Consider the following 17,021-nt stretch of genomic DNA (forward strand, 5'->3'; position numbering starts at 1 on the left):
TTGATTCAATATAACTTACTAATACAGAAAATAGATACGGAAATATAGCAAATCGTTCTAACTAGAAACTGTTAGTGTAGTTTTGAACTGAACCTAGTTTATTCAAAAGCCCATGTTGAAAAATGGCTTGATGTAAATTTTCAGCCCATAAAAAAGCTCTCAGGAAAGTGTTAAAGCTGATTTCCGAAATAGTACTGGTGGATCACTATTGGAATCAAAGTTGTGATCAAAAAGTTATCACTAGTAGTACTAGTAAATTCTAAAACGGAAACACATGTGATAAGAAACAGTGAATTTGATGATTCCGGGATAAAAGAAGAGAAGAAGAAGTAGGGAACAACTGAATTAGGACGTTTGAAGGAGAAAGTGAACGAGAGAGTAGGTCGACGACACTGCAGCTGTTGGATAATTATTTATCACCTCTTTCTTTTCTTCCTGACTGGGAAGAACAAAGTAGGAACATAATCAGTTGTTGGCAAACATATTTAAGACAATTGGCAAATAGTGTTTATTGCTTTGGGTTATTTGGGTTATAAAACCCTCTAAATTTAGGTCAAAAGAGAAGTAGAGAATAAGGAACATATTTTAACGACATTTAAATTTGTTCAGTAGCAGCAACAGTCGTTAAAATTGTACTTATGAGCGCGCATTTGCACTTTTTTTAGTATCTTTAGAAGACGGATGATGATTTTATTTTAAAAGTGAGTAGATTAGATTGTGACGCGGCGGAGAGTAAGAGAGAATGGCGGTAGTAAAGTAACAAGTGAAACCAGTAGGATTAGATAAGGAGGGTCATGAATACGTTCCCGTTCAATAGTGTAGAGAATGTTTTGTGTATTGAATTTAAACTATTAATACCTATATTCAGGGGTGGGCGGCAATTGCCGTTCGGCAAATTGGCAAATTGCCGGTTTGCCGATTTGCCGGAAATTTTCATTTTCGGCGAATTGCCGATTTGCCGTTTGCTGGATATCAGTTTTGCCGGAAATGTTTGGAGAGATTTTTTTATCAGACGGAAAGACTTAAAACTGCGTCATTTTGAACGTTTTTTTTTCCCTGTTTTTTCTAGATATTTTCATATAATTTTCTCACTTTTGAAAATAGATGTAAGAACATTCATAAGATATGTTTAATTTTGCTATTTGGATTTGAAATTTTGAAATTTCCAAAAAAAGAAGTGCAAAACCACAATTTGCCGGAAATTCTCGGTAAATTGCCTTTTTTTTCCGCTTTCTTTCGGCAAATTACCAATTACCAATTTGCCGGAAAAAATCGTTTGCCGCCCACCCGATACCTATAGGCCTGGATATGTCACTTTATTCAGTATACCTGAAAAAATATTAGTGCTGATTTTCAGCTGAATACATTCAAATTAATATTGGTAGTAACGGAAAATCTGAAAAAAATGACGCAAAGACTTCCATAGACTTTCTGAGAAATTCATATAGATTCTCTAAAGAATCCAGATACATTTGAGATAGTAACTATGTTTTTTTTTTTCAACGTTGTAGTCCCGTGAATACAGTTTCTATGGTTTTTGGACTTGCTGAATAAGAAAATATATGCTGATTCACATTCAAAATTTAATCAAAACATAGATAGCGGGCCCTGCGGGCCCGCCAGTTGTAGGGGGTGTAAGGCGAGTCCCCTTGCCGGGCGTAGGCTCTCGGCTTCGCCTCAAACCTGTTAGTGGGTTTGTGAAAATTTCAGTAGGTCAATAGGGGTCTTCTTAATTTTTGAGTTCGGTTTGACCAAAAACAGATGCACCCGATGAATCAGTTAAAGCTGAGTTTTGATTGATTGAAGTTTGAGGAGGCTTTATATTAGGGGAGACGTACCCATATTTTGTATAAAATTGAGTATTTCTATTCGAATCCCGATTACTCACAAAAAACAAAAAAATTTATCACTTGGCAGAATTGAACCAACTACCAAAAGTTCTGCAGTCATACGCACTAACCACTCGGCCATGCGGGAGACACCTCAAACTGGGATCTAGGGAAGAAAATTTTCTGGAGGAAGTCGTCTTTCGATTCCGCTTTCTTCAATTATTACTATTTGGGGAAGAAGTTCGAAAACCGTTTATCACTGATAAGTCAGCGGAAAACCTAATTTTTGAAAATTTTATTACAGCATTGTACTCATCATAAAATTCCCGAAAGGGAGACGTACATTTGAGGGCTATATCTTGTACACAGACAGATGTATAGAAAAAAAACAAGTTTTGGCCTGAAAATTAAAAAAAAATATATCTCTTGGCAGAGCATTGCTAACGCGACGAAACTTCATCTTCCATTAGATAAAATCAAAAACTATGAATCAAAAATACATTCGGCAAAACTTTAGTGGAAAAAATGTTCAGGAAACCCAGGAAACCACTCCCCCCAGTACTAAATTTTTGAATTACTTTTTTTCTTGAAAAATTTTCCCACTGAACTTTTTACAAATTTTATATGTCTCGATGCGTCTTGATGAGACCTACACGTCAATTTTTGGAAAACTAAGAAAAATTGAAAACTGACCGAGTTATGATTGAAAAGTAATGATTGAAAAAGTAGATTCGCGAAAATGGGAAAGTGTGCAAAATGTGGCACTTATTCGTCTTGCTCGGCCGACTCATAGAACTTTTTCCAACTCTGAGTTGAAAATCGTGTTCAGCGTACTTTTTTACGTGGGGTAAACAAAAAAACATCAAAAAAGATGAAGTAGCACTTGAGATAAAGACGAAAAACTACTTTTTCGGAAAAAAACATTTTTTTTGGCAAAATGGCATTTTTTGGCCTTTTGTTTTATCACAACTTTTTGCCTTTTGCACTTATGAACTCAAACTTTCTTTCAAAAAATCCACCTCTCTGAGTAGTATCTTGCACATAAATTTGGAACAAAACCGAGCAAAACCCGAATTTTAATTCAATTAAAACATGCTTTTTTGGGGGTAAAAAGAGCAACAAAAATTTTGGGCAACGACTGGCACCGTTTAAAGTATTTGACACACATACACTTCCAGAATTTTCTCGATTTTTCTAGAAAGTTCTGGAACATTCCAGAACTTTTTCGAAATTTCTAGAAAGTTCTGGAGCATTCCAGAATTTTCTCGATTTTTCTAGAAAGTTCTGGAACGTTCTAGAATTTTCTCGATTTTTCTAGAAAGTTCTGGAACATTCCAGAATTTTCCCGATTTTTCTAGAAAGTTCTGGAACGTTCTAGAATTTTCTCGATTTTTCTAGAAAGTTCTGGAACGTTCTAGAATTTTCTCGATTTTTCTAGAAAGTTCTGGAACATTCCAGAACTTTTTCGAAATTTCTAGAAAGTTCTGGAGCATTCCAGAATTTTCTCGATTTTTCTAGAAAGTTCTGGCACATTCCAGCATTTTTTCGAAATATCTAGAAAGTTCTGGAACATTCCAGTATTTTCCCGATTTTTCTAGAAAGTTCTAGAACGTTCTTGAATTTTCTCGATTTTTCTAGAAAGTTCTGGAACGTTCTCTTAATTTTCTCGATTTTTCTAGAAAGTTCTGGAACATTCCAGAATTTTTTCGAAATTTCTAGAAAGTTCTGGAACATTCCAGAATTTTCCCGATTTTTCTAGAAAGTTCTGGAACGTTCTAGAATTTTCTCGATTTTTCTAGAAAGTTCTGGAACATTCCAGAATTTTCCCGATTTTTCTAGAAAGTTCTGGAACGTTCTAGAATTTTCTCGATTTTTCTAGAAAGTTCTGGAACATTCCAGAATTTTTTCGAAATTTCTAGAAAGTTCTGGAGCATTCCAGAATTTTCTCGATTTTTCTAGAAAGTTCTGGAACATTCCAGAATTTTCTCGATTTTTCTAGAAAGTTCTGGAACATTCCAGAATTTTCCCGATTTTTCTAGAAAGTTAGAGAAAGTTTCTAACCCCAAACTAATATCCCTCCAACAGCCGAAAACGCCTTGCCTTGTAAGCTATGACGTCACTACTTAACAAACGGACACTATTTTTTTATATATAGGTAATGATATAATAAATTACTATTTTTCAAAAAATGTCAGGAGTTGAATATCCATAGTTGTACCCCAACGTTCAAATTTGTAAAAGGCAAACGGCAAATGGGCGAATTGCAGAAAATGAAAATTTCCGACAAATCGGCAAGCCGTCAATTTGCCGATTTGCCAAATTTGCTGGAAAACGGCAAAGTGCCGAAAATTTCCGGAAAATTGTGGTTTTGCTAATTTTTTTTGGAATTTTTCCCAATACTCGAACAAATGAATAACCTCTAGCAATTGCACGCACTGTACATCATGGTTGGGTGGTACACTATTATTTCTGGCAAATAGGCAAATTGCCGAAAATCAAAATTTCCGGCAAATGGGAAAATTGCCGAAATTGAAAATTTCCGACAAATCGGCAAATCGGCAAGTTGCCAGATTTGAAAATCCCGGCAAATCGCTGATTTGCCGAATTTGCCGGAAAAACGGCAATTGTCAAAAATTTTTGGCAAAGTGTGGTTTTGTACTTTTTTTTTGACATTTCACATTTTCAAAGCTTTTAGGATCACATGGAAATTTCCTGTCAAGATGGAACAGGAATATTGAAATTGTGTTCAAAAAACAAATCACCAGGTTAACTGAAAAAAATCTGTGTACTTTCATCCACATTTTTCAACTTTTATGTGTCTCAACGCCCGTCTCTGTCTCCGGACGGACTGGTTTCGAGTACCCTTGACAAGTATAGAAAATGAACAAAAAAATGAAAGAATAATAAAAAGTTTCAGACATTTTGTTAGTTCTTTCTATTTTCAGTCTGGATGGTGACAAAAAGTTTCAGGACAAAAAGTTTCACAAAATCAAAGAAAACTTCAATTTTGTGTTCTTTTGTGAGAATTTTGTTGAATCACTTGAAAAGGGGTGTTTAGAGTTTGTTTTCAATGAATTTTGAAGCGGGAATTTCGAATTTTTGGGAAAATCGAAGCTAAAGGGCTCTATAAAGGTGTATAGTATAATTGGAGGCTTTTAGGAAATTTTTTTTGGAAAATCTGAAATTTTTTCTAGCCCAGCAAATTTCCCTAGTGTTAACAGTTTAAACAAACACGGCGCTTTTTTAGACTTTTCAAAATAATTTGAAAGATTTTGAAGAAAAAATTGAGAAAATTTGAATTTTTTTCTAAATCGAGTGAAACCGGAAGTTTTGAACAAAAAAAAAATTTAATTTGCGAAATTTTCCATCAGAACAACAATAAAATGGTTTATAAAATTAAAAAGTGGTCAACAAAATTTGCCAACAAAAATGAGAAGAATGTTTAGAACAAACGAATAATTTGTTTAAAAGAGAACATCTGTATTTAATCCTTCCCAAACTAGTTGAGCTTCTTGCTGTTATTGTTGAGATCAAACACGTTAACTGCAAACTTTTGAAGGCGGTAGACACCAATATGGTGGAGGAACTGCAAAATATTGGATTAAGATGGAGATTTTTTCAAACGAATATTGTTTCTTTTCCAATAGCTCCTTGGAAATCGAAGTTATTACAAAATTTTCAAGTGACAAAATATGCGCCTTAAAATTCTCTACATTTCGTTAGTTGAAAACTTTTCGATAGCTTCTCTCGGCGCTGAGTTACGCGTGTTTGAAGTTTAGCGGGAGAAAATAGTGTGGGGGGAGGGGAGGGTGCAGACACCGCGCTCTCCCCCTCCCCACACTCTCTCATCACCGAAACTTCAAAGCGGTGTATCTCAACGAGGGGGAAAGATAGAAAAACACTGTAAAAAGGAAAAATGTATAGAATTGGATTTTCTACAAGAGGAGAAAATAAAAATTGCGAAAATTAAAAAAAAAAAAACTTCAATTAAATTTTTTTACTAATTGTAAAATAAAATTTCCGTGTTTTTTTTCAGCCAAATATTCTGTTTGTTTGTTTGTTTATTCGAAATTAGATAAATAGTAACAAAATGTATTAAAGGAATCACTACATAGTGTTTCAAATTATATATTCAAGTAGCTAAATTGGCATTACCAATAAAAATTTCTAGAAAAATTCTAGAATCCAAAGTATGTATTTGTGAATTTTTTTTGTTGAATTTTTGGTGTTTTGGAAACTTTTGAGCACTATTCCAAATTAATAACCTTTACTTATAATTTTTTGAAATATAAAATTTAAAAAAACTTTGGAAAAAAATTTTTGGTCAAAAATTTTTTTTCTGATTTTTTTAAATTTTCGTATTTTATAATTTTCCATCATAAAGTGTTTTTTCAGACAATTTCCGGACTACAAACTATACAAAGCCTACCCCTTCAACATATTCAAATAACTGATAATTTCCATAGAATTCCTGTGCGACACGTGGCTTTCGTTTCAGTCGAGCATACGGACCCATTGCCGGATTTACGACGAATTCTGTTAAAATCTGCATCATCGAGGTATGTTTCAGCAAATTTTCGTAGTATTCTGGAGCCATTGCACGTAATTTCGGGAGATCTCGTCCGGGGATGTATGGGAAGTCGTGGTGTTCGACGTGGTAGCCTACGTTAAAGGTACATAGGTTCCAGAGACCATAGTAACTGTAATGAGTGGGTTTTGGAAATTAAATTGGATAATTTGACAGTTTTTTTTTGGAAATTATTTTGGGAAAAAATTTTTGAAAAAAAAACTGGAAACATTTTTTGAAAAAAATTGAAAAAAAAAATTATTTCAAAAAAATTATGAAACTAGTATTATAATTATTGATAACTTCAATTTGCACTGTGCGAATTTCTACTCAAAAAACTATTTATTTTTAGGCGAAATTTTCTAACATTTTCGGAAAAAAAAATTGTTTTTTGGGTTTAAAATTTTTTTAAAATAAAAATAAAATAAAATACTTATTAAACTCAACCGAAAATAATGATTTATATCAGAAATTTTACAACAAAAAATTTCTTTCATCATTTCCAATATACTTTTAGACAAGTTCCATCACAAAACTCACCTAAAAGTCTCCTGATCCTCCTTAAAAGCATAGTGCTCCGAGATAAAGTGCCCAGCACTTGGATGGAGTCCCATACTGATAATTGTTCCAAAAAGTAGATAGAATAGTGATTTAACGCCAAAAAAGTGCAGTATTAATAAGTCGAATGAGATCTGGAAATGTAATACAATTAGTTTTTCTAAATTAATACATTTATTTGAACAAAAATTCCAAAAAAATTTTATTTCAAAAAACCAACCTGAATAATAGCATTTAAAATTTCCATATCAGTAGGAGCTTTCTTATAAATAATCAATGGCCTGAAACCATAGAAAAACGGTTGTAAGGCAAGCCACAGAAGCTTCCGCGGCGCGGTGGTGAAGAACTCGGCCTCAAATGTTGTAGGGACATCTGTATCTAGGCCATCTTCTCCTGTAAATAAGCATTTTATTCAAATAACATGACAAGAATCAGAAAATTGAGTAAATTTGGATGGTGTTGTCAGTTTACAACTTTTTTATAGCGTTAGTAGTTTTGGAGTTACGGGTCATTTCTCTTTAGGCCGGGGTTGTCAGTAAATTTATTAAATTGATGTTACCGTAGAAATATTCTTCTTGAAATTTTCTACATTTTTGCAATTCACAATATTTTAATTGCGTTCCTCTGCGCAAAGTTACAGGCGTTCTAAGTTTGCCAGGATGAGAGAGCGCGGAGGAGGGGGAGAGTGCAGATACTGCCTGCGCTCTCCTCCTCCCCCACACTCTCTCACCGCCAAAACTTCAAAGAGGTTTATCTCGGCGAGGAGGTAAGATAGAAAATTACAGTAAGAGGCAAAAAAGTCCAGAATTTTATTTTTTACACAATGGACTTACCCAAATATCGATGATGCTCCACATGATACTTCTTAAAAGACACTGATATCGGCACAGCAATCGGCAAATTTGCCCACATTCCGAAAAATCGATTTTTCAATGGGTACTTATTACCAAAAGCCGTATTATGTGAAATATCATGGATGGCAAGTGTCATTGCGTGATTGATTATTCCACCGCAAAAGTAGGCTTCAAGTATTATTAATATCCAATCAGCATCTTGTAATAACCAACACATAAAAATTTGAAATATTACCAAACTAGACACCACGTATTTTAGAGATGGATCAACGCCGAATAGCTAAAATTTTCAGTTTCAGAAAATGCTCATACGTTTTAAAATATAAACTCACCTTTTTAACTTCTGGGTACTTTTTCACAATTTCCTCTCGTCTACTCATATGTGGCTGCTCTGTTAACGTCCAAATAAAATCATCTCGACTCACTGATTGCCCCATTTTAAGAGCAGTTTTGAGATCTGAAAAGTAGAAATTTTAAATAGAGAGCGCGGTGAGGGGGAGAGTGCAGACACTGCCTGCGCTCTCCCCCACCCCCACGCTCTCTCGCTAAAGAAACTTTGAAGAGATGTATCCCGGCAGGTAGGAAAGATAGAAAAACACTGTAAAAGGAAAAATTGTGTAGAATTGGATTTTCTACAAGAGGAGTGAATTGAATTCTGAAAATTTTGAAACAAATTTTGTGAAATGATTTTTTTGGGGGTTTGATTTTGTTAAATTTTCAAAAACTAATAATAACTAAATTTTGACAAAAAAAACCATTTAAATTCAAAATTCCAGTAATAAAAATTAAAAAAAACCGTGTAAATCACCTCTACAAATTCCTGCACAAAAAGAAAATCAATGGGCGGTTATTTTTCTTTCGGAACACATTAAAATGGGCAGTTTTTGTGTGATAAGATCACGTCTTAAAAATGATAAGAACACGAATATGATGAATCAGGAAAGGAGAGAGCAGGAGAGCAGCAGAGAAACAGACTATAAGGCACACGTAGTGATGTATTTGTTCTTGAGAGCAAAGAGTGCGCAGGGACTATAGAGACATTCCAATCCAGGTACAATATGATCTTTGGATAGACTTGAAGAGGAATTTGGAATTGAGTTACATTGAGAAGTGGTGTAACTTTTTGAAAATTTTGAAAAAAAAAACATTTAATTAAAAAAAAAAAAATTTCCAAAACTTTACAATCTTTTAGAAAATCTAATTCTACACAATTTTGCTTTTACAGTATGCTTCTACCTATCTTACTTGCAGAGATACACCGCTTCAAAGTTTTGAAGGCGAGAGAGTGTGGAAGAGGGAGAGAGCGCAGTGTCTGCGCACTCCCCTCCCCCACACTTTCTCACCCCGTCGAATTTGAAACGCGTGTAACTCTGTGGAAAAAAGAGGTAGAGAAACAATGATAACTGCAAAAATGTAGAGAATTTTGAGGAGAATATTTTGTTGGCTGAGAAAATTTTGATATCTTCATTTTTCAGGAAGATATAGGGGGCTTAAGAAATATTTAGTTAAAAATTCGTAAAACCACGCACAAACAAGTAAAAAATAGCGCGAGTGCTTTTTAAAGCAAAACATCTAGCAAAGGTTGCACATTTTCAAACTAAAAATTTATATTTTTCAATAAATTCAAAGGCACATATGCTCTCTGAGACAAAAAGTGATAAATTGGAAACCTTATAGGATGAAAAGCCAGAGGGGGAAATTGGTTGGTTAGCAACCACCTGAATCCAGTTTCCGTTGCTCTTGGAGCACACACATACGGAAAGGTGGACTTATTGCGTAGAGAATGCAACTATACATGCAAATAGAAAGGAAGGAACTGTGTGTGTGTGTGTTTTGAGAGCGAGACGGGAGAGGGAAGCGATGCTCTTTTTTTCCAATGATTCACTAGGTATTGGTCATTTTCGTGGTAAAACAAACAGTTTCAGACAGTAGAGTATAGGGAAATTGATAATGAAAACTAGACGGAAACATTATGAAATATCATTTGGAAAACTAAAAATTGAAAATTCAAATTCAAACATTCATTTTTCATAAATTTCATAAATGCTAAAACTCAAAACGTTATCCAGTAGAAAATCCAATTCTACACATTCTTGTCTTTTACACTACCTCTCTATCTTTCCTACCCGCCGAGTTACACCACGCTGAAGTTTTGGCGGGTGAGAGAGTGTGGGGGAGGGGGAGAGCGCAGGCAGTGTCTGCACTCTCCCCCTCCCTCGCGCTCTCTCACCCGCCAATCTTAAAACGCCTGTCACTTTGAGCAGAGGAGTGCAATTAAAATATTGTAAATTGCAAAAATGTACAGAATTTCAAGGCGTATATTTTGTTAGTTAAGTAAAATTTGGTAGAATAAGCTTCCGGTTAGATATGGCACTTTTGGCTCTTACCCAATAAATGCAGAATATCTTTGTAGAGCAAAACACTGCTCAAATACACTTTTTAGTTTGAATTTCAGGAAAAAAAAACAAGAAACTAAAAAAAACTCCGAACAATTTGTTTTTATTGCAATATATAGAGAATCAAATTCTGAACATTTTTCCTTTTTACAATATTTTTGTATCTTTCCTCTCTGCAAAGATACACCTCTTCTAAGTTTCGGTGTTGAGAGCGTGGAGGGAGAGGAGAGTGCAGGCAGTATATCTCTCTGCACTCTCGCCCTCCCCCACACTCTCTCACCCCAAAAAACTTCAAACGCTCACAACTTCACGCAGAGAAATGCTATCAAAAAGTGTTTAACTAACAAAATGTAGAGAATTTCACGGGGTATATTTAATTTTTAATTAAATTTTCGATACGATTTATTTAAAAAATATGTTTTTAAAAATAATTTATCACGTAAAAACTTTTTAAATCCATTGAAAAATCAATCTGCTTCATTTCTCCAAACCAACCATGGTTTTGTTGTTCAATTTTCTGAAACTTATGCTTTTTTCGACAGTGCATGGAATTGTTATCGAGTTTGGTAAGGAGACCTCTTCGCTGGAGCGCGTTTGCAGCCCCTTTCTGCAAAGTCTCAAATCTACTGTTTTTTTTTCAGAAAGACGAGCGGAACTCTACTCCCTGTACTCCTCAATTCCATTATCAAAAGACACGTGGAGATTTGAGAATTACCTGAACGTTCACAAGTACAACAATATACTATTCGACGGAAAAATCTTGGAATTCGACTCACTGGGATGGTTAAATGGGAATCAGACGATTTATCACAAATTACCATATTTTATATCGAATCCGGCGTTTCGAATTCCTCATATATCAAAGGAATTGTGTGATTCTAACGGGTTCTTTAATATTGGATTTCGCATTTTTCAGGTTTAATTTTTTTTTCTATTTATTCGATAATTTTTATATAATATTGTTGAATTTTAGCTTTTCGGGCCTAAAAATCTATAAAAACGGCAAAAGTTCGGTGGAGCGCGTTTGCACACTCGCGAATCGTGCCAAGACCAGTTTTAATCAATTTTTAAGATCATAGACAAATGCAGCTGTTTTTCTGCTAGATTTTATATGTTTCTAGTGAGCAAATTCATTTCATGAGCAAAAGAGAAAAAAAAATGATTAAAATAAATTTGGTGAAGCGCACTTTTACACGTGGTGTCAGGCGTTTTCCATAAAGTTTTGTAGATTTTAGTGTTAAAGTTCAAAATTTAGACATGTTATAGAGGCGTAGCGTAAATTTGAATGATCTACAATAAAATGCGGAAATTTTTTGCCCAGTAAAATGTGTCGCCAGCACACTTACAAAATTTGTTGAGAAATCTGCGACTCAATTCCCGCATTTTTTGAAGATCACACCGAAATGGGACACTCTGACCACGTGTTTTATTATCTTTTGCGGGCTTATTCACATGAAAAAAACCGTTTTTTTTCTATAAAATTTTGTAGATTTGAGTGTAAAAGTTCAAAATTTAGACCTGTTATAGGGGCGGAGCGTAAATTTTCAATTGTTTTTCCCGCCCCTTTTTTTTTGAGATCGCCTTCCCCCGATATTTAAATTCTCCAGAAAACGCTGCCCCTGCATCAAAATCAACGTTATTTTGCAGAAAACTCGCGAAGCGGGCCTCCCGTACCAACCGCAATGTGCCACGTGTCATCCGATAATTGAAGGTCTCCATCAAATGTACTACGTATTCCCGGAACGTGATTTCACTCAGATTTTCACGAAATTGACGATCGGCTCTCGAAAAATCAATAATTTATTGCACTATTGTAGTCGGGAGGATTGTGAACAGGAGCCACGTGTCTCGAATTTTCAGGATTACTTGAGAATTAATAGTGAGTGTATTATTTAACTTGGCTGAAAATTAGACGAACTAGCTGAAATTACCCTCAAAGTATCAGAAATTTATTTCTGAATTCAATGAGTCTAGTTAAGCATAGCATACATATCACAAGCCTTCATTATCTCTCAAGGGTACTCCTAAGGTGCTTAGTAGGTACAGTGCACCCAACAGCTACTTTTTTATAGAAAACTAGTATTGGAATTGGAATCAGCATACCAAAAAACCTATGGATCTATAATTTTATCATGATATCTCAAAAGTTGAGTGCAAAAGAGCAAAAAGTTGAAAAATCGACCGCCCAACTGCTATGGGACCCCCCCCCTGCGATTTTCGACAATTTCGCCGAAAATTCTCATTTTTTCAAGAAGCATAAAATTTTTCAGTTTCAAAAATACATTTAATGTAGTAATTTGGTGGTGTAATTTTTGTTTTTCATATCATCGAAATAACTGGAAACCTGCAAAAGCTTGATTTTCAACTTTTTATGACCTTTAAGCCCGACATGAAGCTACTGAGCGGGCTATTTTTTTAAGTTGTAAATGGCTTTTAGCAAGTTTTTTGGTGCCACTTGGTGTTTAAGCTCGTATCTGAGCAGCCGATGGAGCTTTCTTTACAAAATTTTACAGGCTATTTTGCTTAAAAATCCACAAATCATGCACCATAAACAATAGCTTCATCATACTTAAAATAATGTAGTACCATTAAAAACCCTAAGCTTAGTACTTTTGAAGCTTGTATAGTTTATCTAGAACTAGCTTATATCTGTAAATCATCCCGAAATTGAGCCAAATTAACTGAAAATTATTGTGAGCACATTTTTGATTCCAGTCCCTGTGACGCCGTTTTCCTTTTTATATCTTTTGCCAAACTACACCTTCCACAGACCTGCATTTTGGAAAGGTGACAAGATGGAGTGGAGAGCATGGAGCCACTGAAACCGACAGAGAAGCTATAGGGCTCCCCAATGGAGAGCTGGCGGTTGGTTTCCAGGACTTTACTCTCTGAAAAACTCAAAAATTTACAGATTCATTCTCGAAAAATTGAAGGATTTACTACAATGTGTGGAATTGAGTTGAATGGTAAAATTGTGAGCAGCTATAACTTTGTGAATGAGGATATTATTGGGGACGGAGAGCAGAATGGTAAGCTTTATTGACTTTATCGTATAGAAATTCAAATTCTGATTCTTTCTTCGTTTTCCATGATTTCTCTATCTCTACTCCCCGCCGAGATATACCCCGCTTTGAAGTTTTATTAGCGAGAGAGCGCGGAGGAGGGGGAGAGTGCAGACACTGCCAGCGCTCTCCTTCTCCTCTACACTCTCGCATTGGGAAAACTTTGAAAGCTTGTAACTTTGCGCAGAGGAATGCTATCAAAGAGTTGTCAACTGCCGAAATGTATAGAATTTTAATGAGCATATTTTGTTAGTTGGCAACTTTTTCGTGTGATCATTTTTTAAGGAAAAAACTCAGAAATTCCAAAATCCATATAACGTTCTTTATGGATCCCTAGTTAACAACCCTTTCATTTTAATTTATCAGGAAGATATCAAAATTCTGGCAATTAGTTGACAGATGACAAAATATAGAGAATTCCATTGAAAATACAGTTTCAGATAAAATCTTCACCTACGAAAACTACGAGTCTCTGGAAATTTCAATAAACTCTGTGAACGACACTAAGAACAATATTCAATTGTTCATCTCCTGGGATGATTGGGGTTGCTGTTCGGCGTGCTGCTGTCCCACCTCAATCTGTGGACATGATTATGAGACTGCTAGTGATTGGTCAGTTTTCACCTCTTATTTTTAGTACATATTTAAAATTTTCAATGAAAATCAATATTCCGCTCGCACCCGAGTTGGGCATTTGTCGATTAGGAAGTGGAAAATGGAAAAGGAAGCGCAGGTAAGATGGAAGTTATTTGAAGTGGCTGTAGCTTTGTAATAGTACAAGCTACCAAATAGTTATCAACTGACAAGTTGTAGGAAATTAATTTCTCTACAGATTACCAACTTTTTGATAGCTAGGTAACTTTGCGGAGATACAGGAGTTCCTCCAAGATAGTTCGAAAGCTTTCTAGCTCCGTTCAGATGTAAGATCTCAAAGTATTGTTAGCTAGCAAAATGTAGCAAATTAGATTCTTTATAGAATTAACTACTTTTAGTTAACTACTTTTTGGCACCTACAAAATTCTCCGAGTTATAGGAGTTTTGAGATAGCGCTTCACTTCCCCCAGAAGACTAGCCCAAAACCTGTCTAATCCCGTTCAGATACTTGATATCAAAAAGTTGTTATCTATGATAGCAACTTGTAGAAAATTAAATTCTCTACAAAGTGTTCGTTTTACAATTCCCATCACCTCTCACCATTTCAATTTCCAGCCCAACCAACCCAGCGAGTCACTGAACCAACTTCACAGACTGCTCTCAATCCCTCCGTATGCTCATCAGGGAATTCCATTGTTCTCGTCATTGTTGAAAAGAATTGTGCTTGAGGATATTTTAAGAGATATCCGAAGTGATTTGGTGCCAAAGTTCATTGTAGCTAACAAGGCTGCTGGGTAAGTTGAAAGGGAATTTTTAGGTTTTGAGGGGAGGTGGTTAAAAGCTTCTTTAAAACCCCCATATCTTTGCGCAAAAATGAGATACGAAGAAAGTATCAATTAATCAACTTAACTACTTTAAATTTGCTTGAAATTTCTAGTTGACAAGTTTTCTGTAGCTCTTACGGATTCGGAGCTACAGAAATCATAAAAACAGGTGTATTTTTGCGTGGGTGGGAGGCAGAATATTTGTTTTAATTAATAAAATAAACTACATAAAATTTTCTACAAATTGTTAGTTGACAACTTTTATGTAGCTCCTATTACCACCGAGATAAAGCCCGCTGAAATTTTTCTCAAAAATGCTAAAAAACTTTTTTTTTTCCAAAGTTTCAAAATCTTTTTCGCCCATCTTGTAGAGCATGAAATTCTGAGCATTTTTCAATTTTGAGATACACCGCTTTAAAGTTTCTGCGGTGTCTGCGCTCTCCCCTCGCCACACACTCTCTCACTTACCTTGCAAACTTAAAACGCTTATAACTCTGCGGAAAGCAAAGCTAATGAAATTTTGTAAATGGACAAAATATAGGAAATCGAATTCTCTACATTTTGGCAATTAACAGTTTTTTTGATACGACTGCTGTTTCCAGGCACAAATTCACGTCTGGAATGTTCATCGAATTAGAGTCCTGCAAGTCGAATATTCAAAAGACGAATTGCTACGAGTGGGCCAAGTGCCACAATATTTCGATGGTAAGTTCAGTGTAGACAGGCAGGCATGTAGGCATACCTACGTTTAGGAAGACGTCCACGTGGAATCCGAGGAGCAAGTTTCCGATTCGTGTCAGCAAGTGCAATTTATCGATGTGCTCGTTGGAATGGATAATATGAAAGTGACGTGGGTTTTTGCTTCCTTAGTTCAGTAGAGCGCAATTGCAAAATGGGAGACATTGATAAGGACTCGATCATGTTTAAATTTGATTAGGAAATTATTGTCAATCGGATGCAATTGTGCTCTATCGCAAAATTTTCTGGAACAATCGATATTAACAATATCGATTTTTTATTATCGATTCCACAAAAATGCCTACTTGTTCGATAGAGCGCTTTTACATCATCAGGAGCAAAATTATCGATTTTTCAGCGTCGGAGCCCACCAACATCTCCGTATCCGAATGGATTCAGAAGTTCACGATATGCGAACCACGTCCGCCAAATGGAGAATTGATCTTCGAAAACCCAAAAAATACGATAAGAACCGCCCGTGTCTGCTGCAGGGAACCGTGCAACGTGGCGGCGAGCTACTCATTCTTGACTTTTCCACGTGGCACATGAAAATTGATTTGATTTTGGCGAAGGAACGGAAGAAGGTTCGAATCACTTTTCATAATTTAAAGTGAGTTTGGAAATTTTTTGGGAATTTTTCAGATTTTCTTTTTCAGATTTTCAATTTTCAAATGTTTCCAATTTTCCCTGAAACTTTTTATAACATTTAACAATTTCGATTTTTTTCAATTTTCAGAATTTTTCGAAAATTGCTACTAGTTGGGAAAATTCTGGGAAATTAATGTTTTTTTTGAAAATAATGGAATTTTATCGATTTTCCAGAATTTCCTGGAGTTTGATTTATTGCCAAATAATTTTTGGAAAAGTCTGAATAGTTAAAAAAAAAGTTGAAAAACGTCCGAAAAAACGTCGGAAAAATTTCAAATTTTTTTAAGGTTTAAAAATTCAAAAAAATGCGATTTTTAAAAAAAATTTTTGATTTTAGAATTTTCGGGATATTTCAGAAATATCGATTTTACAGAATTTTTTGAGGCTTTTCATGGAATTTGGAATTTTGGGGAATATATATTTGATAACAAATTTCGAACTTTCAGAGTTGACGAGAAGGTTTCTGCAATACAAAATACTGTATTCTATTGGGCGCTGGCAATTGCTGGTAAGAGTTTTTGAAGAAAATTAAAATTGAAATAGTGAGAATTTACAACAAAAAATTCCAATAATTTAATACTTCTGAAAACTTATCGCGTCTAATGAAAGTAAAATGCTGAATTTCAAAAAAAAAGAATCAGCTCAAAAATAATAAAACATTTTCAGCATTCTTCCTGCTTCTCGTCACTGCCGTCATTTTAATGCACAGAGAGAAGACACGGCGTTTGGAGAAAACTCTTAAATCAGTTAATTCACACTAGTACATTGTCGAGAGAACTCGGATTTTATAAATAAATGATGAATTTATGGTGTTTCAAAATTTTTGATTTTTACTATAAATGACTCATTTTTGGCATTTTTCAATAGTTTTTGACGGGTTAAACCTAGATTTTCTGAATTCAGCGTGTATGAATTACCCGTTTTCAACAAATTTAGACAACTTTTTATTTT

At 35.0% G+C, this 17,021-nt stretch overlaps 2 protein-coding genes across 2 annotated transcripts; one reads left to right on the forward strand and one right to left on the reverse strand.

Moving 5' to 3' along the window:
* Nucleotides 1-5,157: 5,157 nt before the first annotated feature.
* On the reverse strand, nt 5,158-8,675 carry ttm-5 (Putative sphingolipid delta(4)-desaturase/C4-monooxygenase). The gene is made up of 7 exons (NM_061148.4): nt 8,617-8,675; nt 8,141-8,265; nt 7,788-8,088; nt 7,175-7,347; nt 6,937-7,088; nt 6,259-6,529; nt 5,158-5,415 (listed from the first exon to the last, which is right to left on the reverse strand). The coding sequence occupies exons 2-7, from the start codon at nt 8,243-8,245 to the stop codon at nt 5,329-5,331; spliced, it is 1,089 nt and encodes a 362-aa protein (NP_493549.1). The 5' UTR covers nt 8,246-8,265; nt 8,617-8,675; the 3' UTR covers nt 5,158-5,328.
* A 2,009-nt stretch (nt 8,676-10,684) lies between these two features.
* On the forward strand, nt 10,685-16,923 carry Y54E5A.2 (Recep_L_domain domain-containing protein). The gene is made up of 13 exons (NM_061149.3): nt 10,685-10,770; nt 10,846-11,120; nt 11,852-12,083; nt 12,975-13,069; nt 13,116-13,233; nt 13,707-13,878; nt 13,972-13,999; nt 14,476-14,654; nt 15,287-15,389; nt 15,437-15,534; nt 15,781-16,032; nt 16,517-16,578; nt 16,737-16,923. Exons 1-13 carry the CDS (start codon nt 10,701-10,703, stop codon nt 16,829-16,831), a joined length of 1,779 nt encoding a protein of 592 aa, NP_493550.2. The 5' UTR covers nt 10,685-10,700; the 3' UTR covers nt 16,832-16,923.
* The last annotated feature ends 98 nt before the right edge of the window (nt 16,924-17,021 follow it).

This window comes from Caenorhabditis elegans, chromosome I (assembly GCF_000002985.6).
Source record: "Caenorhabditis elegans chromosome I".
NCBI classification, from domain to species: Eukaryota; Metazoa; Nematoda; class Chromadorea; order Rhabditida; family Rhabditidae; genus Caenorhabditis; species Caenorhabditis elegans.

Bases quoted from the DNA above. Each gene is read 5' to 3' on its own strand.
- ttm-5 (NM_061148.4), bottom strand. From the start codon at position 8,245: ATGGGGCAATCAGTGAGTCGAGATGATTTTATTTGGACGTTAACAGAG. The intron at 8,089-8,140 runs GTGAGTTTATAT...TGAAAATTTTAG, and splicing joins AGTACCCAGAAGTTAAAAAG to CTATTCGGCGTTGATCCATC. The intron at 5,416-6,258 runs GTAGGCTTTGTA...AATATTTTGCAG, and splicing joins TATTTGAATATGTTGAAGGG to TTCCTCCACCATATTGGTGT.
- Y54E5A.2 (NM_061149.3), top strand. From the start codon at position 10,701: ATGGTTTTGTTGTTCAATTTTCTGAAACTTATGCTTTTTTCGACAGTG. The intron at 11,121-11,851 runs GTTTAATTTTTT...GTTATTTTGCAG, and splicing joins TTGGATTTCGCATTTTTCAG to AAAACTCGCGAAGCGGGCCT. The intron at 16,579-16,736 runs GTAAGAGTTTTT...AAACATTTTCAG, and splicing joins TTGGGCGCTGGCAATTGCTG to CATTCTTCCTGCTTCTCGTC.